General features: G+C 61.4%; 1 protein-coding gene across 7 annotated transcripts in view; it reads right to left on the bottom strand.

The window, feature by feature from the left end:
• Positions 1-25,827, bottom strand: part of EVL (Enah/Vasp-like) — a 141,332-nt gene that overhangs the window by 9,657 nt on the left and 105,848 nt on the right. For all 7 annotated transcript variants that reach the window (XM_043434461.1, XM_043434465.1, XM_043434459.1 and 4 more), the window contains exons 4-8: positions 7,012-7,075; positions 4,359-4,426; positions 3,109-3,338; positions 2,377-2,498; positions 109-169 (exon numbers count right to left, since the gene is read on the bottom strand). In XM_043434461.1, the coding sequence (XP_043290396.1) occupies positions 109-169; positions 2,377-2,498; positions 3,109-3,338; positions 4,359-4,426; positions 7,012-7,075 (545 nt within the window). The remainder of the gene's footprint in view (positions 1-108; positions 170-2,376; positions 2,499-3,108; positions 3,339-4,358; positions 4,427-7,011; positions 7,076-25,827) is intronic.

The following is a 25,827-nucleotide window of genomic DNA, read 5'->3' as shown; positions in this document are numbered from 1 at the left end:
AGTTAACGAGATAAGTGTGTGTGCTGAAAGCCGAGCAGAAGCACGGCAGGGCCTGGTGTGTCCACACGGCACGGGAAGCCGGGGCAGGCTGGCGGTGGGTGCACTTACTGTTTGGCTTTCGTCTTCCTTCTTGTCAGCCGGCTTGTCTGTCTGGGAGGCTGCTTTTCTCCTAACACAGGAGGAAGAAGACATGCCATCAGTCCTGGAGGTTTCCACACTGACCGGACGCCTCTTCTGTGTGGACGTGGCTTGGTCCTCAGAGGCCCCTTGCTGGGGTCTAACCTGGTTCGTGTGAAGGAGGCAGCTTGTCCAGGCACCTATCTGGCCTGGGGTGATGCCTGAGCGAGTGTCCAGGCCTTCTGTGCTGGCCCCAGGACTCTAGACGCCAAACTGGTCTGGCGGGGGGCGTGGGCACACTTGCATCTCTGTCTACAGCACCCGAAGGACAGAAGTTGGTCCACACCCCATCCAGGTCAGAAGAGCTGGGTGACAGCTATGGCCCCAGAACACCCAGGCCTGGCCGTGAGGGGTAGGAGAACCCCGCAGGTCAGTCTGCAGTCTGCGGGAGGAGGAAGCCTGCCGTCACCCTGAAGTCCCTCTGCCTTGGAGCCCAGCAGCCACGCGCTCCCAGCCTGGATGCTGCGAAGAGCTGCTCAGGAAGGAGAGGCTCCGACAGACGCCTCTGGTCACGACAGCACCCGCCTGGGGCTGAGGCCCTGCTCAAACACCCTGAAAACTCACTGCTCTCCGCTGGCCGCACTGGGCACCGACATCTGGCTAGTTCTCAAATCCACACGCAGCAGCCTCTCTGAAGCTGCCAGAACACACAGTGCTCCAGAGCTCACAAGTGAGCTGCCCATCACGGGGGAAGCCAGCCTGATGGGGTGACGGCCACCAGCGGGCTGTCCCCATTGAGGGACCAGCCCACGCTGCAGCCTCCTCAGTCACACGGCGGCCCATTCTTCATCTGCTCACCCCGGGAAGGACGGGTCCTCCTAGAGACCCGGGAATCGTTCCCGACGTCTTCCTCCCGCCAGCGTGCCCGCTCAGTCCTGCCTCTGCATTTGTGTCTGGGCTGGCTGTCCCGTCTTTATTTCCAGTGCTGGGTGCAAGCACCCCGGCTCCTCCCTGGTCTGCCCCTGTGCCCGTCCAGAGCCAGCGTTTGGTCTTCTAAGAAAACAGCGGACCAGGCCCCTCCAGTCCCGTGGAGGTTTCCTGCGCCGCGCACCTGTGGACAAGATGCAAGATGCCCCCGCCTGGGAAAGGCTGTGGGGTGGCCCTCGGAGGGAGGAGGCAGCAGCTCCGCCAGGTCCTCCGTTCAAAGAACAGCCTGCGAGCTCCTTGCTGGTTGTGTGGGGTGTGTGTTCTCTGTGGGCCCGGCTCTGCCGCCAGCACCTGGCGTCTCCCTGGCTCCCGGAACACTGGCCTTTTCCTGTTCTGAGAAACTTCCTCTCCGTTTGGTCTAAACCATCAAGGCCAAGCTGTTACTGTGAAGGCACTGGTGCTGGGCTTGGGGAGAGTGTGCATATTTTGTTTTTAAAGAAAATCTTCTATTTTTAACATGAGGCCCCCCTGGAATGGAGTCCAACCTGCCTGCATGACGAGGCTGCTTTTCTTGGACAGCAAGGAGCATGCTGGAGGCGAGGCCCGCTCCCAGTCCTCCGGCACCCGGGTGAGCCAGGGCACAGGACCCCATCAGCATACCCCTGCTGCCACCCCATGTCCACAAGTACGGCCCGAGCTCTGTGATCTCTCCCAGAGGGAGCTGACTGACCGCTCCACCTGCTAGGGATGCAGCTGGGGACCAACCAAGCGCCGTGGCGACAGGCTGATCACCCTGGGTGAACCGGAGCCGCAGGCGCTGGTGCGGATGGGAGTGGAGGCCCGATCCCCGGAGCCGACCAGGACATGGGGCCACTGCTGCTCTGTCTCTGGGGGGACATCCTCGGGGCTCCGGCCACCCGGTCACTCCTCCTGGGGCCTCTGTAACCTCCCCATAGGATGGGCCCCATCATCACCCATTCCCCAGGGGGAACAGTTCTCTTTTTCCCGGAGAATTCAACTCTGAAATTATCTCCAAATTTCTCTTCGCTCAGGACAAGGCTGAGACACGGCAGATACTTTGAGATGAACACTTGTTTGACTGAAATGAGGCACGTTTTAGACTTGAGAGGACTCCTTTTGGCTCGATGTCTCAGACTGACCCCCGGAGAAGGGAAACCTGACTGATAGTCCCCCTGCCCGGCTGAAGCCAGGGGATGGTGGCTGCTGGTTGGGGAGGGTGGTACTGCACCCCCCTACCCCTCTGGGCCGGGAACTGGGAGCAGGAGCTCCCCACAAGCAGCTGAGCTGGCCGCGGTCAGTCAACACACCCACCTCTTGGCCAGCAGCTTGTTCATCTCTTCCATGAGGCCTCCTCCACCACCCCCACTGCTGGCCCGGTTGGCGTCAGACTTTGAGGGCCCGCTGGGACTGGAGCCTCCGGACGCATCTTCTGGCTAAGGGGAGAGGATGCTTCAGGCCAGTGACTTGAGGGAAAAGGGGCTGGGTGTGACGGTAGAGCTGGAAGAGGCCAGGCCAGGCCCTTCCCCAACCCCACCCGCTGGTGTCAAAGTCAAGAGTCCGGAGGGAGCCGTCGACTGGAGGTCACTGTTCACAGACATGCCCCAGGTCCACTGGCTCATGGTCAGCGGCCTTGACGAGGGCGGGTGTGATCTGAGGGGCAAGGGGGCATGACAGTGAATCAGAGGTGCCCTTTAGCCCACAAACACACACGGCCTTCTTCCAGAAGCTCCACCTGCCAGGACACTGGGGACGGCTGGGGAGGACCAGCTGAGCCCGAGGAAGCTGACAGACTTAAACTCAGGAGACCCAGGGCCTGAGTCCACGCTGCAGCTGCTGGCCTGCGTGCTCGGGACAAGCTGCTCACATGCCCAGCCCTCGGTTTCCTCCTAAGGGGGGCGGCAGCTCCGCCTCACGCAGCGCCGCCCCAGTTCTCCTGGTAACCGGGGAACCAGGGTTGGGGAGGGTGGTGATGCGCCCCCTGGTAGGGAAGGGCCCCCTAGCCTCATCCTCCCCCGCCCACCCCCAGGGGCCCGCGACGCTCACCCGCTGCACTCGTCTCAGCTTGGCCCCAGCCAGGGCGGCGGCCAGGCCGGACACGGAGCTCTCATCGTGGCTGGCGCCCTGGGCTCCTCCGGCCGGCAGTGGGGGCGGGGGCGGGGGGGTGGCCCCCGTGGGTGGTGGTGGGACGGGGGGTGGGGGTGGGGGTGGAGGGCCGCTGCACGAGAGGGGGGCGCTGGCCGCAGAGGAGGGGTGCCCCGGCGGGAGGCTGGGTCCTGAAACACAGCGGTGGGCTCGGTGAGTGCCTAGGCCCCGCGGGAGCCTCTCGGGGAGCTCCTCGGCGGATGAGGAACGGCCCAGGGTCACTCTTCCAGGAAGCCCCTCAGGAGGCACTTGCTACTGTCCCGGTCCCTGCCGACACCTGGGGCCTGGCGGGACCCAGTGACACATACTGGCTTCGTGCCCCCGAGCTCCACTGCCTTCCTGCCACTCAGCGGTGGTCTTCCCGGGGAGAGGAAGCCCTCTGGTGCACAAATGGCATCTGTCTCCTCCTCTGCTCCTTCTCAGCACTGAGCACCCGCCAGGCACTGGCAGACCTCAGCCCCCGAGATGCAATGGTGGCCACCCCCTTGGCCTTGGGGGACGGCGGCAGGGCCGACAGGGGCGCGTGTCCAGGAGCAGCGCCGCGTGCTGGGCAGTCCCGCCCCACCCCCCGTCTGGGTCTCTGCTGCCTGCCCGGCCCTGTGCAGGGCGCTGGGGACCAGTGGCCACAGGCTCCGTGCTCTTGGAGCTCATGGCCTGGTGGGGAGCAGTGAGTCAATCACACGGACGACTGCACATCTGTCACCGCGGAGGGTGACAAGTGCCAGAAAGAGCAGACGCACAGTGCCACCTGGCCTGTGAGGAGGGGCTCCGGCCGGCTGGAAGCCTGCAGGAGGCTTCCTCAGGGAAGGAAGAACTACGCCGGGACAGGAGTGAAGCCTGGTGAAGGGGGCACGGGCGCGAGGGAGGTGGCGGCCCCGGAGGAAGTGAAGGAGCCGCAGAAGGGGCGCTCGCGGGGTGCTGGGCCTGCAGAGACCAGGCCTGCGCACCTGGAGGCCAGGCAGGGAGCCCAGGTCGCTCAGAGTGATGGGGAAGAGCTGCCACGGCGACAGGGTCAGATCCGAGTTAGAAATGCGGGGTGTGGCTGGCACCCTCCGAGGCCCGTGCGCCCAGCAGCAGGTCGCCGAGTGCCCAGTGTGTCCCAGGCACCATCCAGGGCAGGGACGGCCCCCGCAGGGGCGGGACGCTCTCACCTGTGGCCGAGGTTCTTCTCTCGAGAGACTCCTGTCGCTGTTGGTGCTGCTGCTGCTCCATCACTTGTCTGGGAAGCAACCACAGAGGAGTGAGAACAAGTCTGTGTCAGAGCCCGGGCTGCAGAGTCAGGCTTCCCCGCGGCCCCCCGGGCTCAGCAGTGAGCCCGCCTCGTCCCTCCCTGGGCTCCCGCTGCCAGGCCTGCTGTCCCCGTTTCCACAGGCCGAGCTGTGGCCAGTCCAGGCCCCCACCCAGGGCAGCGCCGGCAGCCCCTCACGAGGGCTCACCACCTAGCCGTCCCCCGGGCTGGACGAGCTTGCCTGCTGTTCAGGGGCTGACGGGCTCCGCAGACACGACCTCAGGGCCACCCACGCCCACTGCACCTGGCTGAGCTCATGAAGCCAGTGGGAGGCTGTGTGGCCGTGCCGGGTGACCCCGGCAGGGACAACCTCCTGGCCCCTCGCAGGAGGGCCCTGGGTTGCTCTTCAAGGCCGGGTGAGTGAAGACACGGGCCCAGGGGCACGTGCACAGAACCCGGGCTGCGACGCTGGTGCGGGAGGGGCTCAGGGGTCACGGGGGCTGCCGACGCTGAAGCCTGTCTCGGGGCGCGGGGCCTGGGCCGCTCTGAGGGCTACTTTGCTCCCAGGCAGGAGGTGGGAGGGCGCCCGCAGAGGGAGAGGCCGCGGCCGTGCGTCTGCACCACAGGCTCCCAGTGCTCTGGCGTTGGGCTGGCTGCTCAGGGTGTGCGTGGCAGGGAATAAGCACGCGGGGCTGCCAGCGCTTTCACCTTGGAGGAAGGACAAGGGACACGCGGGGCTCACTGCACGGCCACTGAGGAGCAGAGCGCTTTCGGGCCCCCACTCTGGGAGTCACGGGTTTGTGATCACGGGTGGGCTTTTTCCCTTTCCTGGGCCTAGATGCCTCTCCATAAATAAGAACACGTGTCATGGGTTCTTGGAAGGACTGTGCCCGGTATCTAAAAAATACTGAAAAAGGCCCTTCTGACACTAAAGATGTTTGGAAAGCTCCCAGCAGCATCTGCATTAAGCTTCTCCATCCAAACTGCCAAAACATCACCCCCAACTCCAGCCTCTCCAGCATGATCCACGTGCCCAGAAACCCTCCACGAGAGGAATCGGCCTTCTGTGGACGCAGGATGCTGGTGGTGAGAAGACAGGACGGCTCCGTGCTGGGCTCACTGCGTCCCTCGTGGGCACCACGCAACCCCTCTCCAGGCCTCCCTCCATCCTGACCAGCAGGTCCCTGCTCTGGAGTCTGATGCCTGTGGTTCACAGACTGACCTCGGGGGTCACTTGGCCTGGGGACGCCGACTGCAGACAAAAGTGAACCGCGTTCTGCGGCCAGCAGCCCTGGACGCTGGCCTTGGTGGTGGTGCTTCTCCAGCTCTTAGGGCCCAACAGCAGGGTCTGTGTGGGACCCCCGTCCCTCAAGGAGGGGTCTGGGAGCCGGCAGAGGGCTGGGCCGGGCCAGTCCTGGTGCTGCTCCTAGCTGCTGCTTCCTCTCTATTCTCCCACCTTCAGTGGCTCATGTGAGAAACAGCACAGGTAACGATAACCCCGACGGCTCGCGGGAGCGTTAAAGCGAGACAACGTGTGCCTAGTACGCCACATGGCATCCTGAGAGGCTAGGAATGAATGAATAGGAGCCTCTCTGACCTGAGTCCAGGAAGCATACACCCACCTTTCCCTTGCTAACACTGCTACCTGCAGTCAGGAGACTGAGGCCCAGGGTCACAGAGTCCACCGTAGGGGACAGGGCACTCACGGCAGGGGGCAGACTCGAGGCGAGGACCCTGAGAGCTTCAGCCAGGGGCAGGCCTCCCAGCCCTGACCTCGGGCTCTGCCTGAGCCTGGCCACAGGCCGGGAGCCAGGCGCTCTTCCGCTCCCCTGGAGAGGATACGGCCCAAGCCTGCCTCCCAGCACGGCTACACGGGGCCAGGGTGCCAGGCCCTCAGAGACGCAGAGCCCCTGCCCAGCAGGGCGGGCCCACGCCCTGGCCCTGCTCTCCTGGCACAGGGACTGGGGAGGCGGCTCCTCCTCAGACACCGCGACGTCTCCTGTAACTTCAGGACAACAGCACTGACCGTTCCTTCCAGACATTCTAGACGCACCCTGGAGGGGGCGGGGGGACGGGTCACCCTACCCCACAGGAGCAGCCTCCTCCGCGGGCTAGCCCCACGAGGACGAGGACACGGCCCTGGCCTGGCCACCCAAGGGCGGCTGCAGCCCAGAGTGCCCTCGCGGCCTCTGTCTGCTTTAAGCCCTGCTGCGGGGGCCGTGCGGGGCACCCGCCAAGGCATCCAATGAGAGACCAGGGCTCACAAGGCCTCCAGACAGACAGACACGAGATGGGGGCCTAGGACGGGCTCAGTCAGACTGGCCCGGCGGGTCGCGTGCAGCCCAGGCCACATCCCAGGTTCCCGGACGATGACCTCCTAATACACCTGGGAGGGTGTTCAGTAAGTGAACGGGCCGGGACTCCTCCAGGCTGACGGTGAGGCTACAGAGTCAGCGGTGCCCCCGCGCTGTGAAACCACACGCTCGTCATCGCTGGCAAAGTGGCAACAAACTGCCGCCTCTTCTTCTCTGGTCAGGCCTGTTCTCCCGCCCCCGCCGGCCCTGCTGCGGGGTTACCTTCTCTGGATGTCCATCTCGTCGGGAGAGGGGCCATTCTGCACCTGACGCTGGCTGGAGGGGCCTGTGGGCAAGAGAAGCACAAGGGCGCAGAGGTTAACGGGCAGAGGACCCCAGGGCCTGCCCCGCCCCCGCCCCCTGGCCCCCAGGAGACGGTTTCACGGCTGGCTCTCAGCCTCGCAGAGCCCGGGCCCACCCCACCCTCCCATCAGTGCTCTGCCCCTTTCTTGTGGCTCTTACCGTGGAGCCACTTCACAGGGTCCAAGCTCACCCTTGCTCGTGCTGACCCCCCTTCCCTTCCCCTCAAACGGCACCTGCGGCTGCCACTCTGCTCTCAATCCCCTAACCTCGAACTCCAGTCCCTCCACTTCTCACAGAGCTGTTATAACCTGGAATTGCCAACCCAGTGGGTCCATTTTATTCCGCCTTGTGAGCAGGGGAGCAGCCTTCCAGCAGGAAGAGTCGGGATGGGGATTTCAGCCTGTGCCCCTTCCCGTGACGTGACGCCCTCCTGCCTGCATCCAGGAGCCTGGAGGTGTGGTGAGGGCAGGTGACAGGGTGGCAGAGGACGACCGAGCGCTGTGGAGCCTTCTGGGCCGCGCTCCTGCCCTTGACCCTGAAAGTAGGCCTGGAGCAGGCAAGGGCTGCCGCGTGTGCCTTGTGTCCAGACAGGGGCTGCTACTGTGTTACGCTTACAAGAAAATCAGGCTTTGGCTCCAATCTGAGAAAGAGCCGATTGTTCGTTCTCTCGGCCAGCTCAGGTGTCACTGGGGAACTGCAGACAGTCACGGCAGCGGGGGAGGGACCGGGGCAAGCTGGCCTCACGCCTAGCTGCCGAGATGGGGAAGGGGAGTCATCTCCACTCCAGGATGAGCGGCCAGCAACGCTCAAGAGCGAGACAAAATCCACGATGGGCAGAAGGCCTGCCCACAAGGTGCTTCAAGCAGCTGGGAGGTGAGCCGCGTGTCCCCTGGAGCAGGGCATGGCAGGACACGGGGTAACAGAATCTCCAAGCTGAAACAGGTCACCTGCTGCCCCACACCGGAGCCCTTGGTGCCTCCAGGCCGCTCTCCCGGCAACGGAGGCGTGACCTCCCGAGGGAGAGGGTTCCTTCTGACAAGGAGGTCCCAACCTACCCAAACCCATGAAGGCTGACTTCCACCCCTAGGGGTGATAATACGGGTGGAATCTTGTTCTGTTTTTCTATACTTGACAGCCCGTTCTGTGCTGGAAGCTTGCTTCCATGCTTGGCAATGCCCAGCCCTAGGCCCTGCTACGGCCTTCGGTCAAGTTTTCTGCGAGCCTTGTCCACCGCTTCCTGGCCCCTGTGTGGGTGCTTCGGAGGGTCCAGGTGGAGGGCAGTGGGCCAGCTGCCTCACGGCAGGAACATTCCTCCCTGGGAGACGCTGCCCTGCTGGGCACCCACTGCTGCACTCGGTCGAGCAGGAGAGGAGATGTCTGCGGGCTCTTTACAAGGTGACTACACACACATGTACATCTGGTGGCACGCGAGAGGAGTGAGAGAGACACTAGTTTTCTTTCCCTGTCTTTAAACACCCTTTTCCTGCTCTATTTATTCAACATACAATAATTTCGCTTGTTTTAAAAACTGGTTTGTCGGTCAATATGTTCAGTATAGGTGTTGGAAAATTTCTTAAAGATTAAAGAAAAACAGTTCCCAATTAAAAAAAATCTACGGTGGAGGAGAGGTCTTTTTCTCTCTCCTATTCCATGAGGCCCAGGCCTGAGGGCTCCTCCCCTCCTTGTTCTCAGGAAACCAGAGCCAGAATATGAGAACAGTGCTTTACTGTGGCGTCAGGCACTTTTCTTAATTTAATTTACATTTACTTTAATTCTCACAACCCCATCAGACAGTTCCCAGGAAGACCTGTAACAGGTGCGGGAACGGCCCAGAAAAGGCTAAGGGACACAGCTGTCAGCAGCAGAACCTGCCTCAGTCTCCCTGGGAAACGCCACTTCCTTTCCTAAGTTCAGCTGCAGCGCGTGTCGACTGAGACGGGGCTCAAGGATGAGGTGTGCAGGGGCAGCCTGGCCGGAAGGGCCCTGGGTGAGGGCTGCAGCCCTCGGACAGCGCCCGGGCTCTGCCTGGCGTCCACGTGGCGGGCAGGGCTGCCCGCTCAGCCCGACGTTTGGGGATCAGGCCCGACACCCGCACTCCTGCCGAGCCTGGATCTTCCCTCTCCTGGCTGAGCCCGTGCTCTGGAGCCCCCGCCTGGCTGGGCTGGGCCCGCCACGCCAGGACCCCGGCTGGCAGCAAGCTGCCATGGAGGTTTGGGGCATGCACCCCTCGCTCTGCCTGTTGGCCTGGCCTGCCTCCTGACGCCCTCAGCTGGCCAGCCCGGTTCTCCTGGGTAGGGAGGGCTGAGCAGAGCCCCCGCTGCTCCCGGGGGCCTCTGGCATCTCACGGCGACACGGCTGGGCCTTCAGACACTACGGAGCAGGGAACGATGACTCTGGTTGCGTAAGGCCTTCGTTCCTCTTGACCACAGAACACGTAGGTTGGTTTTGAGCTGTGAGGGTCCTTCGCATTAGGATGCACAGGCCCTCTGTCTCAGGGGGAGGGGTCTGTCCAGGGTCACACAGGGTGTCTCTCCATCCTATGGGTCAGTTCCACTTGCTGGCCACGTGCCCCGCGGCAGAGGCGCGAGGAGGGGGAGGAGGCGCTGCCCTCCAGGAGGTCTAGGGCCCTTGGGACACTCGGGCAGAGCCTGTCCATGGTGCTTCCTGAAGTCTCAGGGTGGGGGTGCTTGGTGGCTATCACCACTCCCGTCTGTCCAGGGCCCCATGTCATCTCCCGGTGGTGCGCTTAGAAGCCAAGGTGGAGGCCTGGGTGAGTCTCCCTCGCCCCAGAGCCGTCTCAGGCCAGCCGTGCCCCTGCCTCTGGGATCCAGGTGGGGACACTCCCCCCGCCATCCCGTCTCCGCAGATCCCCACAGGGTCCACCCGCCTCTCCCTCCCCGCGTGGCTGCCTCAGCACCTCTCCAGGACCCTTGCCGTCATCAACCGAGGGGCCCTCAGCCTCCACCCTCTTCCCTTTCTCCATATTTGTCTTCCACCTGACTCTGCAGACCGTGCGATCTCTGGAAGACACAAGCCTGACCCTTACGGGGTCCAGTTCAAGCCCATCCCCATGGCCACTTCTCCTGGAGACCGCCCCCAGTAGGCCTTCGGTACCCGCTCACTAAGCCCGCACCACCTGCTGTGCTCCCTCCTCCCCGACTGTGGGCCCCTCAGTACCCCCACCTTCCTCACTGCCAAGTCTTCAAGGCCCAGCTCAGCAGCTGCCTCCTCCAGGAAGCCTGCCGACATCCGCCTGCCCCCCACCGCTTGATTGCAAGGGCCTGTCTTACCACGCCGCTCTCTGTTAGCACCCTGACGGGACAGCAGGTCTCCCCTCCCTCCAAGACCCGAAGCTCCCTGAGGGCAGAGCCCACGCCTCTCACTCAGCGCTCGAGGCCCGATCAGGTCAGGCACTTGGCGTGCTCTACTGAACCGAGTTGGAAGGTCCCAGGGAGCGTGCACTCGCCAGGCCCAGGGGAAGGAACGGGGCTGAGCTCTGAGCTTCTCGGATGAAAGTCAGACCGACCGAGAACTGATCCACCGGAACACAGGGCTCCCCACAGCCGTGCCTGCTCGGAGAGGAGGCCGACCGAGGTGCGGGGCCCAGGCTCACCACTCCCCGTCGGGAGTGGGTGCTGGCGGCTCTGAGGGGCCGGGGGACCTGCCCCAGGCCACGGGGCCCAGGGAGCTGGCCTCGGCGTCACAAGCTGGCCACGTCTGGGAGCTCCAGACGGCCTTCACCCTACTCTCTCACCTCAAATGAGTCAAAGCCTGACTCATGCTGCAGACACGTGACAGAGGAAAACGTGCCGGGACAGGGACCAGCGTCGGGAGAAGCGGGGGCCCGTCTCCGGTGTCCTGTGGGTCCCGCCCACGGCAGCAGGGCTCACACCCCGATGAGCCGAGGCAGCGGCGGCTGCAGCTGAGGGAGCCCCTGTCTGCACACAGCGCGGGGCCGGGGGTGGGGGTGGGTTGGGCTCGGCCTGCATCCACCTCAGGACACAGAGGGAGGCAGCGGACTTCCGGCCCCGAGGCCCACGTTCCAGCTTCAGGTGGACGGTGTGTCAGACACCCACTCCTACAAGCTGCTGACCCAGACGAGGTCCTTTGACCCTTGGGGTCACGAGGTGCGGGAACACGGAAGAGAAACAGAGCCGGAGGGGTGGGGGAGGTTGGCCAGTCTCGGGCCAGCAGCCCACCCGGGAAGCGGCCACAGGGGGAGGGGAGGCGCCAGAGGGGTGGGAGCTGATGGCTAAGGGGCCTAAGGCGCGTCGTGTGAGTGACCGAGGGTCCTGACGCAGGCCAGACTGCAGGCGAGAGTGGGGCCGGAGGTCTGAGGTCAGAGATCAGACCTGGGGCAGGCCACGGCCTCAGCCCCTCACCTGTGAGCAGGGTGAGCAGCCCCCACCCTCCAGAGGGAGCAGGGCAGCTGCTATGGCGTCCCTGGCCTCCACCTGTGACTGAGACTCCAGGGTGAGATGCGGCCGCCCTCGGGGACACTGCCCCGGTTCAGCAGAAAGGCGCAGGGGCGGCAGACGGCTGAAAACCTGGGCACACAGGATCAGGCTTCTAGGAGAAGGGACAGAGGGGCCGACCCCCCGCCCCGCCCCAGCCTTGTTGAGAGGGGGCAGGGGACAGGCAGGGCAGAGGTCACGCTCCGTTGTGCAGGGGGTACAGCCCGGGCCCCTCGTCCCCGAGGACACGGAAACACAACACGCGCCCGTATGTGCAGGGCCCGGGCGCACGGCCGTCCGCCTTCACCTCCAGGAACATAACTGTCTGTTCTCCTCCTCGTTCCCAGCACTTACTGTAGTTCTTGGCACCCGGTCAACACTTGACAAATATTTATTGAATAAACGAAAGACAGGGCCCCAGGCAAACTGTCTCACGATCAACGGATCAATGACTACCGAGACTGAGTGGGTGGCTCCTTCTAGAGCCCTCCCTCTGCCTAGAAAACGGTCCTAGACATTCTCCACCTCCTGGGGAAGGGACAGTCAGGTGGGGCGGGGGAACCAGATGGGAGGAGGGGGCAGAGGGTCCTAAAGAGGAGTGGGAGGCACTGAGCAGAGAGATAGCCCGGGCGGGCGCGTGACGGGGTCGAGAGGCCAGGTGGGGGCAGAGGGGCCTGCCCTGGCCTGGTGCCTTGGCCGCCCTTCTCAGCAGGCACCCACCCCGTGCAGCCTCTCAGCACCAGTGTCCACGGGGAGAGAGACGGCAGGTCGGCCTGCCTGCTGCCATCCTCCCGACCACACGCAGGTGGCCCTGCACACGCAGTACTTGGGCGAGGTGTGTGCAAACCCGCCCTCCTGACCCAGGAGGCAGATCTGGATCCCAGGCTCTCAGGCGTGTAGACCCTGAAGGGACCGAGCGAGGAGAAGCCCCAGAGGTGGCCCCGGGTCCCCTCCCCACCAAGCAAGCACTGCTCCTGGAGGTCCTGGTCGGGACCAGACACTGGTGTGGAGGCTCTGCTTCCTCTCCAGCCCCCCGTGACCCCCACTCCCATTTGCCAGCCCCTCCCCATTCCCTCTGGGCCTCTCTGGACCGTTTCAGACTGTACAATCCCCTCCGGGGCGAGCCTGGAGCTGGGAGGCCCAGCTTCCTGCCAGAGTGCAGCGCTGACTACTTAGGCCGCTCTCCTTCCAGGATTCTACAGGTGAGAAGGATGGAACCGAGGATCAACCCACTCTCGGTCGCTACAGTTTCCGAGGGCAGGATGTTCACAGAGGCCATCCTGGGGCCGTGCGATCCTCTCCCTCCTTTTGAACTTCTAATCTATGTACAAGCAGGCCGCACCACCTTGTAATAAAGAGTCTCCATGGAGGGGACAAGCGCTCGGGTGCAACTCCGCGCTGCATCTGGCCGTGCAGGGCGGGGCAGGCCTTACAGCTCCCGCCCCAGGTACGCACTCGGTTGCCCAGCCAAGGTGGGTGGGTGAGCCGAGGCAGCGCTGACGCGCCTCCTCCCGAGAAGGATCATCCTCTTGAGACCCGTTAACACGTATGAGGCCCCAGGACACCTGCCCAGCTGCTGGGGACACAGGGACCGGCTTGGTTTCCAGGCGGCCTCTCCAGGCAATCCCCTGGGCCTCTGGAGAGGATGGAACCCGAGACCCCAGCAGCGCCAGGAACCACGGACCCAGCACCTGCTCAGTGGCGCTGATGGAATTCCTGGCCGGCGAGCGACAGCCACCTGGCCCGGGCTGGGCAGAGACCCAAGCCCCCCCCCAGACTCCCCACCTCTGCCGGCTCGTTCTCCTGTCTCCTGAGGCGCCTGCGTCCTGCACGGGCCCAGAGCCGCCGAGCTCTGAGATGGGGCGCAGCCTTCCCCGCTGGTGTTAGGCTCCTGCTGCCAAGCAAGCAGGCATCCCCGTAGAATGGGACCTGTGAAGTGGGCTGGCCGTGGTCTTCAGAGCCACCCTGCCAAGGCCCCACATGACCTGGTGGCAGAGCTGGGACCAACGCCCAGGACAAGCGTCAACAGCCTAGGGCTCTGTCCATACCAGCGTGCTGATGCCTGGCCCTGCTTAGACAGACAGACAGATAGACAGCTGCCTCGTCCCCTCTGTGCTCAGGAAGCCCGAGGGGTGGGAGGCTTGCCCCACTTCCCGAGCTTGGCTCAACAGCAGACAAATCCTGACTGCCACCGCCCTGCTGGTTGGCTTCTTGCTTAAAGTCACTCTGTGTACTTTTCAGCCCAGTCCTTACCAGTGAAATGAGGCTCAGAGCAGCAGCTGATATGTGAGGCAGCTGGCTTTGCTTTCCTCAGGTCACAGTGTCAGATGATTTATCACTGCATTGATAAACTGATGGTTTATCATAGACGATAATGACCCCTCCTCTGGGTCATTTTCCACTGCAAGCCTCTAACACGCCCTCATCTCTGGGCCCGCCAGTTACGGCTCGCCCCAGGGTGACCAGCGGTTAAAGCTGTGTCTAAGTGGCCAGTGTCGAAACGACCTGTAGACCCAGAAGATCAGCATGGGCAGATGCACAGGCTGCCGTTCAGAGAGGGCAGGCGGCCCAGGACCACAGTGAGAAGCAACCCCCAGCCTCGCAACTAAGCATCAGCAAGTACCCCCCACCCCGAGGAGACAGGCCCCTTCACTCTGACGGTGATGGCAGGAGGCCCATGTGCCACCCAGGGTCCCAGCGAGGAGTGTCCCCTCTCCTGGCATAGAAGGGTCCTGAGGCGGGGCGAAGGGAGAGAGCTGCCTGAGAACACATCTGAACTGGGACAGATGGGGCTGGAACCCAGGCCTCCCAGCTTCCAGGCCGGGACGCCGCCAACCGGCCTGCTCGGTCCCACTCAGCTCCATTCCAGGCCGATGCGATTCAGTCAATTACTGCCCGAGTAAGACATTTTTTTCTCCTTTCTTAATAAGCTCCATTCAGGACATAAACCTTGAAAAGCATCTCAAACAGGATAAAGTGCAATAAAATCGGTCAGGTTTATCATGCAAAGGACCTCTGCGCCATTTCTGTGATTAAGCTGCTCAACTGTTCACGGCAGATCCTGCTGGACCTGTGTCACAGATGGGGGGAAACTGAGGCTTGGAAAGAGTGAGCGACTTCCCAAGGCCACGGGCACCCCACGCGGATGGGGCTGCTGGGACTGGAGCCCACAGTGACCACCACCGAGTCTGCCACCTGCCGTGGCGGCCTGCCCATCCTGCAAGGCCTTAGCCAGAACAGCATCTCAACCCTCCAACCCACCAGTGAAGGGACTAGGTCCCAGGACCCAGGGCTCCGCACCACCCCCACCCCCAGCACCTGGGAGTGAGCGGGGAGGGCCGGGGAGGGGCTCCCGTCACCTACAGTTCACCCTGCAAAGCACGCTGCAGTGGCAGAAGCAGAAGCAGTGGAAGGTCCACTCCCTGCTGACCATTGCGGGGCCCCGGGCGCCGTCCGGGAGGCGCGCCGCTTGCCTCCTGCCCACTTACCTCTCCTTCCTCCGCCGCTGGCCTGGGCTCTGGGAAACCGATATGCCGGCAGCCGTCTAATGGGCTTCACTGCGTCAATCTTTAATGAGGCTTCCCAGCCAACCTATCAGAACCCTCCTGTCCACCCGATTCCAGAAAGCTCGGGGGCCGGGGGGCCTGGGAGGAGGGGCCCGACCCCAGCCCGCGGTCCCGCTGACAACACGTGTCCTCCAGAAGCCTCTCCTGTCTCCTGGGGGCTGCGGGGAGGGACCGGGTGACCGACCGAAGGATGAGCCCTGGGCAGCGCTCAGCATGGCTGCCCGCTCCCCGCCGGGTGCCCCTCGCTGTTCCTCCTCTGGGGTCCCAGCCAGCCTGCCTGTCCTGTCTTCTGTTCCGGCCCAACCCGCTGTAAGGCCTCGGGAAGTCAACCTGCCAGCAGCCTGGTCTCTTGCACCGCCCGGACCCCTTTCTGGGCACACCTATGGCACAGGGCTGCTCCTTCCGTGTGAAGGCTCCTTTGCCCTCCCCAGCTGGCAGACGCCCAGGGCCCTCCAAGCCCCGGTGAAGAGGTCTCTATCCCCATGCCACCTCCCCTGGCTTCTTCGCTGGCAGGAGGGCCGCCTCCTCCCCTCTCTGGGTCTCAGACTCTCCTTGAGTTTCCACCCGAATAGCAGAAAGCAGAGCCCTTCTCTGCTGGTCCCCGCACAGGAAGCACCGTTTCTGCAGGTCCTGTGGGAAATGCTTCCTTTGGGACGTGAGCAAGGCCTCCTACAGGCTAACCTGCCTCCCCAGCCTCCTCTCTCCCCACCGGTGACCTGTGCGGCTCAGGCACCACCTCCCTTACCAACTTCCCTCATGGATAAAATGCAGGTATGTATGAATCTGTGAGGGACCATGCTAGACTTCAAAGGAAACTTGGATCCCCCAGACTTGCTGCCCAGGAGGGGCTTCTCAAGGCTGGCACCTCCCCAGCCCCACCCATTTCCTCCCTCACCCTGGGGGTCAGCCTTGCCTTTCAAATCTTCCCCTGGATGATGAACGCATGGATCCTACTGGACTTGGGGCCTCGGGTGGCCAGTTGTCTTCCCTCTTTGGGACTTAATCCTCCCACCTGAAGGGCTGAGCCAGAGGAGGTGTGAAGGGGCTGGCAGCAGGACCCCCCTTTACTAAGCGCTCACCACGTGCCCGGCACTGTTCTGAGATCAAGGGCCTGAAGCTACCTGGAGCTGAATTTGAGTCCTGGCTCTGTCACTCTGACCCTGGGCCTGCTGCTGAAGGGCTCGCCAGGGGGCGCAGTGGTAAAGAATCTGCCTGCCAATGCAGGAGTCACGGGTTCAATCCCTGGGTGGGGAACATCTCCTGGAGGAGGAAATGGTAACCCACTCCAGTGTTCTTCGCTGGAGAATCCCATGGACAGAGGAGTCTGGCGGGATACAGTTCATGCGGCTGCCAAGAGTTCGACACAACTGAGTGACTAAGCATGACACCGCACGGCGCGGAAGCTCTTTGACTCTGGTTTCTGGTTTCAAACACACAAGAGCATCACTCATCTTGGGCTGTGGATCCTCAACACAGCCTAGAGTCTGACACAGCGCGACTCAGCCCTGCCAGCGCCCCCGCATCTTAGGTAATCCTGAGTGATCATCACTCCATGTCTGTATTAAATTCTCATCACACGTCCCAGGAGTGGAATCGTCATTACCTCATTAGGCCAGGGACGCCCAGAGAGATTAGAAGCTTGCCTGCAGCAAGTGAGTGACACAGTCAGAACCAGAACCAGAACCACCAGCAACCAAAACCACCCGCTCCAGCAGCTTTCCAGCCTGTGCTGTGCCCATCTGCACCCTGTCTCTTCCTTCTTCATCGAGGATTTATTCTAAGTTTTCTGCTCCCGTGGAGGGAAGATGTTTCTAGACGAGATCCGGTAAGAATATCCTGCCAGTTATCCGTGGTCTGGCTGAACCTTCAGCCGTGCCCGAGTCCCTGAGGTCACAAGGCGGGGCCGCTCCTGCACACAGCGGAGGCCAGGCCACGCTGCACACCCGACCTGGAGAGGCCCTGTGCCCTGGGCAGACCCTTCCACCGCTCGCTGGTACTCTGAGATATATGCAGAAACAAGAGGGCACGGGCCACCCTCTGGAGCATCAGTTTCACTGAAGGGGAAGTAACTCCAAACAGGCAAAGAGGGACAGATACATAAAATGGGTGTGGGCTTTTACGACATACGGGCCCGGACTTGAGGGACTGTGAGACTGCGGGTCTCCTGCGTGCACTAGCCCAGGACAGGGGGATCCTGACCGCACCCAAGGCCCTGTGACCCACTCTCCTAACCTCTGCTGTAGGTCACCTGCGCTCTCCGGACGTGCTTTTTCTTTCCCACCTTTCTCTGGCGGTTCCCCTGCCTGTGGTGTGGCCCGTTCCCACCTCTGCCCCACCGGCCCGCCACCCCAAGGCCTGCTCAGGGCCTTGGTGCAGCCCTGCCCGTCAGGCCCCAGGCTGCTTCTGAGCACAGTTGGTAGGTGTCTGTGTGCGCCCCTGCTGGACAGCGAGCACTTTGAGCACAGACATACCCCATGTTCCGCATTGCAGCGTGTACTTCCCCAAAACACCGGACAAGCTCTTATCACCACCCCATGCAACAACTCAGGACACAGCTGGAGGCCCGAGTCACCCACCTCGGCGGTGGCTGAGCTGGATTCCTTCAGCAATGCCTGTCTGCGCTGTGTTCCTCTGAATCTGGGAGACAGACTGGGTGCTATCCGTGGACAGGGGGTGACCCAGGCTGGCTGGCTGGGGCAAACCATCGCTAAGTCCACTCAGGAGCCGCGGGTGGCAGCCACTGCTGCACAGTAGCTGGAGAGGCAGCGCCCAAGGCCCTCGGGTCCCAGCAGGCAGCTGGGACCCTGCAAGGACCCTCCCCCTAAGCCCTGGCAAGAGTCAGGCTCCAGGGCAGGGTATCAGGATGCAATTTTTCACCTCTGAAGACACCTGATGCCAAGAGCTGACTCACTGGAAAAGAACCTGATGCTGGGAAAGATTGAGGGCAGGAGGAGAAGTAGGCGACAAAGGATGAGACAGTTGGATGGCATCACCGACTCAATAAACACAAGTTTGAGCAAACTCCAGGAAATGCTGAAGGACAAGGAAGACTGGTGTGTTGCAGTCCATGGGGTTGCAAAGAGCTGGACGAGACTGAGCAACTGAACTGACTGACTTTCGTAAACCTCCCCGATAGATCCCCCCACACCCACCAGGATGGGAACTGCTCTTGTGAGCTCAATGCAAACAGGTCTCCATGCCTCTGCTGGGCAGCTTCTCTCAACTGCCCTCTCTCTCCTCCACCTGGTAAACTTCTCTGCATCCTTTAAGCTCTAGAAAGGTGCCCACGGGCCAGGCCTCTCCCCCTCTATCCCAGCACTGGCCATGCTGTACCTTCTAGTCCCTCTTCCCCGCCTGACTGAGCTCTGTAGTCCCCTCTGGGCACTGGTGCACGGCCCGGAACGGAACAGGCCCGGTGCACGCCTGGTCCTTCCTCCATCACAAAAACGTCACTGTGCACGTTTGTGCACGGCACTGGGGAGGCGGCCGTGGACACGAACGGTTGCCCTGGACCCAGGTTCTCGAGAGGGGAGACAGGCATCATGTACCAGGCAGACCACAGCAGGAAAGAGCTGACGGGCCAGGTCTGGGGGTGCTGCCTCCCTAATGGGGTGTCGTGAGCAGAGGCATCAGGGAAGGAGCCACAGTTACCCAGAGGGAAGAGCGCTCCGGGCGGAGGGGCCGCAGGGTAAAGAAGCATGTGGCACAATCGTGGTGGAGGCCAGGACGAGGGCAGCCCAGGCGGGCCTCAGTCAGGGTTTGGATTTGATGCTGGGTAAGACTATAAGTCCCTGGAGAGGCCTGAGCAAGGCTGACCCGGCCTGACTGAGATGTGCAAAGATCAATCTGCTTGTGTGTGGAGAACAGACTATCTCAGCTAAGCACAGAAGCAGGTAAATCAAGTAGGTAGGTGTCCGCTGTGAGAACCCAGTTGTCTGCTGAATGAATAAATCATGAATGAAGGCAGGCAGCCGACAAGCAGGCAGGGGGCGGGGCCTCAAGAGCTCACACCCTGTCCACTCTAGGAGCCGCAGGTTGCATCCAAGCCCCGCACTTGGGTTCATGAGTCCCTGGGATGGTCACTTACTAAAATATCTGAGCTGGCTCTTATCCGATGCGAGCTTAAGTTGGCAGAACGATAACCTGTGAAATCATCATTTTTTAGGGAAGGTATACGTATGCCAGGTGAGAAAAAAGAAAATAGATGCTATCTAGTTTTTGACTTATATCAGAAGGTGTAAGTAAGTATCTGGCTATAAAGATGGGCCAGGTTAAATGTCCATAATAACCCACGGGGACGTCCCTCGTGGTCCAGAGGGTCAAGAATCCACCTTCCAATGCAGGAGACATGGGTTTGATCCCTGGTCCAGGAACTAAGATCCCACATGCTACAGGGCAACTAAGCCTGTGCGCTGCAACCAGAGAGAAGCCCGCGTGCTGCCAAGGAAGATTCCACATGCCGCAACCAAGACCCAGTGCAGACAAATAAATGTTAAAAAAAAAAATCAGTCTACAGTCAAGCTGGGTTATGACTCAGAAAACATGGAGGCCACCAGTTCACTGGGGTCTCTCACTCACGAGGGTGGCCCCGGGCGAATCACTGCTGTGAACCTTCAACCTTAAGGCAGAGACAAGAATTCCTAAGGTGTCCCTGACAGTCTCCAGAGGCTGCCGTGGGGACCCAGTGAGACGGGGTGGGGCAGGCACAACGGAGGACACTTGGGCTGGCCCCGGGGTGTCACGGCCTCTTCCCGCCCCAGCGAGGGCTGAGACCCAGGAGGATGTCTTGGGACAGGGGTGTTCCTGGAACAAGCACGACAATTTGTATTCTTAGGCTGCTTCACAGCTTACAAATCACATTCTGTCTATGCCACAATTCAAGTCTGAGAGCAACTCTGCGGGCGATTTTACATCTACTTTGAAAATGAGGAAACTGAGTCTTGGGGTGATGAAATGGCTTGCTTAGGTTTTCACAGGCTCTTTGTGTGACAGGGCTTGGGGCATGGCACTGGCACTGCGTCCCCTGCCCCCGGAGTCTGTCACATGCCAGTCACCCGTGTGGACCACAGGCTGCTCACCACACCTCAACAAGTTCTAGGCAGGTGGGCACCTGTGAGGGAGCCTCTGAAATGGACCCCTCTCGAGCTCAAGCCCTAACTGAGCTTGTGGTGCCCAGGCCAGATCTATGGAAAACGAAAAGCCCCAAAGAAACCCCTCCAATAGCGTTAGGGAGATAATCCTAGGGCTGGTGGAAGGGGTCCTCCTCCTCCACGGTGGGAGCTGCACATAAACCAGAATTCCTAAGAGGAAGGTGACAGCGTGGCAGGCCGCTACTGGGGACTCGGACATGCGGGGCCCACGAGGGCTACGAAGTCCCGCCTGGAGCAGAGGGAGACCCCGGGGTCAGACAAGGCCTCTCCTCGGACTCTTGAGTGGACTCATCATCCCAGCCCAAGCTGCCCCGCCTCCCCGTGTCTCCCAAGGCATCACTACAGATGTTGATACATTGGCTAGTTAACTTTTCAAATATTAAAAAAAGAATGAAGAGTGACTTTAAATTGTTACAGTCATTTTCAAGTGACAAGACACTTGCACAAACACCTCACGCCATTCTCACAATACTCCTGTGAGGTGGGTGTGGTAAACCCACTGTACAGACGGACAGACCCAGTCTCAGGAAGGCCCAGTGACTTGCCCGAGGGCACCCTGGGGAAGGAGCAGTGCCGGAACCCAGCCCCATCTGACTCCAGGTCCGATGCGCATACACAGGCCACAGCAGCTGGAGGCCAGTGAGGACGTGGCTGCCGGCTGGGAAGGTGGCTCCAGGTGCCTCCGCCGTCCGTCTGGGTGGTGCAAGGCGGGCCGAGGAGATGGGTGCGATTTCTGTGTGAGACAGTTCCATTTGCCGTGTCCTCAACCACAGATAGCACCCCTCGCCTCGCGCCCGCTTCCATAGGCTGGTGGTCCAGAAACGGTGTCTTGGTCGGCAGAGGATGGCGTGGCGGCAGGAGGGGCACGTGGGGCACAGACAGGCAGACAGACAGACAGACAGGTGTCACAAGCTCACCCTCTCCCGGACACCTGGGACCGTCGGCCCTGCGTCAGGGCTCCTGCCCTTGACGGGCTCACAGCCTAGATGGACCAGTCTCGGGCTCAGACCATGTGCACAAACGCATGTCAACAAACGGGAGGCGGCCCCGGGAGGGGAGGGGAGGGAAAGCGAGAGAACACACATGAGTCTGGGGTCTGGGGGTCTCCAAACCAGCAAGACCCCGGGTGTGCTCACCTAACCTGGTGGATGCAGCCAGAGCCTGTCGGTTAAGACGGTGGGCTGGGTTTGAGGGTCAGAGACAGACAGGACTCCTTCTGTCCTCCCAGGCAGGCCAGACTCACATGCTGGGGACAACAGCACACGGCAGGTGGTGCTACCTAACACGACGGAGCGCGGGGGAGGACAGGGAATCCTGCCACGGTGGCTGGAAACAGCTTTGTCTGCAGAGCAAGGTTCCCAGAGGACGGGCGGGGCTGGATGTGTGGGGACAGGAGGGGACGCCAGGCGGGGATCTGGGGAAGGCGCCCTGCTGAGTCACTGTGGGTGCGGGTGGGCGGTAGGATGCCCCGGGGGGCTGGTGCGCGGGAAGTGGCCGCCAGGGGGCAGGCAGGAGCGGGATGGGGAGCCGCCAGGAGCGGAGCTGCCAGGAGGGAGTGGGTGTCCCCAGTAATCTTTGGGGTGGGGTGGGGATAGAAAGTGCCCACGGCCTCTGCAGGAAGGAGAGGAAAACAGCTCAGTATTTCTTTTACTTAAGATAATTTTCAGAAGAAAAGAGGTTTACGAAAAGCAGGATCCAGTCCCACTCCAGGAAGCTAAGAGGTAGGACACGGGAGGAGAGTGCTTTGGGCCTCTCTTGGGGAGAGACCCCGGCCTGGGAGCCTGCCCACTGGGAGTGATGCCACGCTGGGCATCAGCTAAGGACACGGACATTGGAAAGACTGGGAGAACGTCCATCACCAGCTGGAAAGGTACCAGTGATGTCACCACGAGCAAACCAGGTAAGGAAAGGCCACACCACTAGGTTCTGAGACACATGCTTAAACTCGGCCAGCGTGGAGGTGCACCACGCCCCCAGGGGTTTCTTTCCCTTCTCTGCAGAGCCCCAAGAGATAAGGCAGAGCTATTCTGGTTGTGTCAGGTGAGGGCCGGACATGCACTCCACCGCATACCCCGTTTGAGAGCCCCTGTGCTCAACCGCCAACTGTACACAGAGCTGCCTCTGACTGGCAAGCTGCGCCCCTCAACAGCAACAGCCACCAACCCACGAGGCACCCCTGCGGCTCAGCCTGCGCCAAGGCCCTCAGGACGCTCCTCCTCACCCTGAGCCGGGGGCGCCAAGGTGCCACCTCCTGCTCGAGACGGGCCAGTCAGTCTTCACAACTCCGGCCACCCGCACTGCGCTTTGCTGTCCACAAATGTGCGGGCTTCCCTGGTGACTCAGAGGGTAAAGCGTCGTCTGCCTGCAATGCGGGAGATCTGGGTTTGATCCCTAGGTCGGGAAGATCCCCTGGAGAAGGAAATGGCAACCCACTCCAGTACTCTTGCCTGGAAAATCCCATGGATGGAGGAGCCTGGTAGGCTACAGTCCATGGGGTCGCAAAGAGTCGGACAGGACTGAGCAATTTCACTTTTCAGGATCGCCTCTGAGACCGGCCTGGCCACCTATTTTACAGGCAGAGAAGCTGAGGCTGGGGGAGTCCTAACAGGTCTGACGGTCTATCTGTGGGGGGAGCTGCTCCTGACCTCTCTCCCGTGAACACAACTCCAAGTGTGGAAATTTTTGTGTGCTCGTTAGCATTTTCTCTTTTTCAGTAATAAACAAGGACTGTGGGTGATGAGGGAGCCTGTCTCCTGGAGGTGTTTGGTCTTCCGGGAGGTAGAGAGGGACATTCCACCATTCCAGTTTGTTCTCTGGGCTTTCCCTGCTCTGAGCACCGGCCATGGGGACACGTCCGTAAGGAGTGAACTGGCATGCACTGTGTCCAGACAGCGCACCTAAAATCTAAACCACGAGCGCGAGAAGGACTTGCAGAGATCTTGACCGAATCTGTACCCCTCTTTACAGGGATGGGAAGACCGGGAACACCGGGAAGTGGCCTGTTTAAGGTCAGAAGCAGTTGCCTTTATCAGGGTTGGAACCCTAACCCTACCCACGAACTGATGTCTGCTCAGAGAATGAACTGAGGCGGGGAGGGAAGCCCGGGCGGGCCTGGAGGCAAAGTTCAGCCCATAAACATGGCTCCCCTGGCTGATAACAGGCAGTAACCAGACGGTGGTGGGCGCCCACTGAGGAAGGCAGCGGAGGAAGCCAGGTAAGGGCACTGGCGGTGCAGAGTCGGGATGATGAAGACCCCCCACGACACTGAGGCCCGCGACCTTGGACCTTTGTCTGTAGTGGTGCTAACACGCCACGAACCACGCAGACCACCCTGCCCAAGCCCTTGGGGTCCCCAAAGGGAGACGACCGCCCAGAGCTGTGGGGTCAGGCTGGGCCCACGGCTGGCTGACCCTCCTCTCTGACCTCCTGAGGCAGCGCAGAGCTGTAGAAAAAACACTGGATTTCAAACCAGGGGCCCTAGATACGAGTCTCAGTTCCACCGGAGAGCTATGGCAGAGAGGTCCCGCCTTTAGCCCCCACTCGCCGTCTGAGTAAACGTGTGTCACAGAAGCTGGCCTGACACCTGCAGGAACAAAAGCGGGGCATTCGGGAGCACCCCCTCGGCCAGCGAAGGCCCGGCGGTGGCCTGCTGCGCCCGCATCCAGGCTGCCCGGTTGGCGGGAGTCTTTGCCCAAGAAGCGGCTGGAAGGGGCACGTGCGAGAAGATTCTGGTAAAAACAAACACAAGTCCTGGGCTGTGAGGAGAAAGTGCAGATGTTCTTATTACCATAATCATTATCTCCGCCATCCGCCCAGTCACAAGGAGCCCCGCTGTAAACCCCCCTCAGCACACCCGTCACACGGCACCCGGAAACCCAGAAACACTGGGCCCGGCACCACGCGAGGGCGCGCTGGTGGCGTCGCTCACACACAGGGGCGCGCCGATGGCGCTGCTCACGCACAGGGGTGCGCCCCACGCACAGATGCGCGCCGGCGTCTCTCATGCACAGGGGTGTGCCGGCGTCGCACACGCACAGAGGCGCGCTGGCGTCTCTCACGCACAGGGGCGTGCCGCCGGCGCCCCTGACGTACAAGGGTGGGGGTTGGGAGAGGCTGCTAGACTCTGCGGCTCAGAAGGGTCCACGTTCTAAGAGCCCGGGCCCCGGATGCCCGGCTCGGACTAGGACACGCCAGTGAGGACAGGGAAGGGCAGAGGTGGTCGATTACCAGACGCCCGGCCCCGCGCTGGGCAACTGAATCCTCTCCTCCACACTCTTAAGTGGTACTTCTGACCCCATTTTACAAACAAGGATGTTGAAACCTAAAGACAAGCAAAATTCAACAAGACCAGAGATGGAAGGAAGAGCCAGCATTATTCACACTCTTATCACATACGAGGCACTCCATGCTAAGTGCTTTATAAACACTTCCACTGAATCTTCACATCAGCCCTAGGAAGTAGGGTTTATTATCCCAAGGCCACAGGTGGCAGGTTGAAGCCTCAATACAAAACCTTGGTGGCTCCAAGCATACGCTTTTCTCACCACAGCTGACCCCTGAGCACCGTGGGGGTCGGGCTCTGGTTGGCAGAGGTGAGAACCTGCGTGTAACCGCACAGCTGGCTCTGCATCCGCAGATACGACCAGCCGCGGATCACGCAGAGCGGAGACGTGGTCAGGGAAAAGAAGCCAGGCGTCAGTGGACACCCGGTTCAGAGCTGTTATGTTCAAGGGTCCCTGCACTGCGAAGGGCTCCCACCGAGGACGGTCGGACAGCTCTTCCCAAGGCAGGGCATTTGATAGAAACGTCGCAATTATCTGCAGCAGGAGGCCAGTGGCAGCTGGTGGGGAGGCTGCCCGGGTCCTGCCCGGGCTCCAGGGGCTGGACGACTGGGCAGGGAGGCACAGTCATACTCCGGAGCGTGCTCCACAGGGACCGGGCTGGCTGTGGACACACACGTGTCCGGGGACGGGTGCCTCAGACGTGAGGTCAAGGACAAGAATCAGACCCCGATGTCCGCACTGTACGATCCATTTACACGAAGTTCAAACACAGGTAAAGGTGCTCTGTTGTCACAGAAGCTGAAGTTCTTGGGCTGAGAGGGGTGGAGGGGTGTGATCTCTGTCCGGGCCCCACAGAGGCCTTCGCACAAGCTCACGGAGCTCACACTTCAGGCGTCTGTAAGGTACAGCAGGCCACACACACGGGGAGGAAATAGCTCTGTCTGCAGTGGGCCCAGCTCTCCGCCTCCAAAGGCCAGTGAGCCAGGAGGGACTCAGGAGCAGAGTCTCAGGTCAGGCCCATCAGCGTGAGCACATACCCTCCTACCCCAACAAGGACAGCGTTCTGCCCAGAGGGGATGCAGGAGGTCGGGGTTCCAAGGTGACTTACTACCTGCCAACAGTCACTTATTTCTTCATACTGGTCACAGGTCTCTTATCTGAAAATGAGGCTTGGACTAGTTGATTTCCTCGTGATTCTACTGTGAAGTTAATAAAGTCAATAGTAGTTGCTTTGAGCCAGCCATCTGATTAAATGAAAACTTTTTTCCCTCCTTAATGTATC

The sequence above is a fragment of the Cervus canadensis genome, chromosome 17, assembly GCF_019320065.1.
Source record: "Cervus canadensis isolate Bull #8, Minnesota chromosome 17, ASM1932006v1, whole genome shotgun sequence".
NCBI classification, from domain to species: Eukaryota; Metazoa; Chordata; class Mammalia; order Artiodactyla; family Cervidae; genus Cervus; species Cervus canadensis.
Note: the sequence above shows the minus strand (reverse complement) of the source record. Positions and strands in the feature narration are given on the sequence as shown.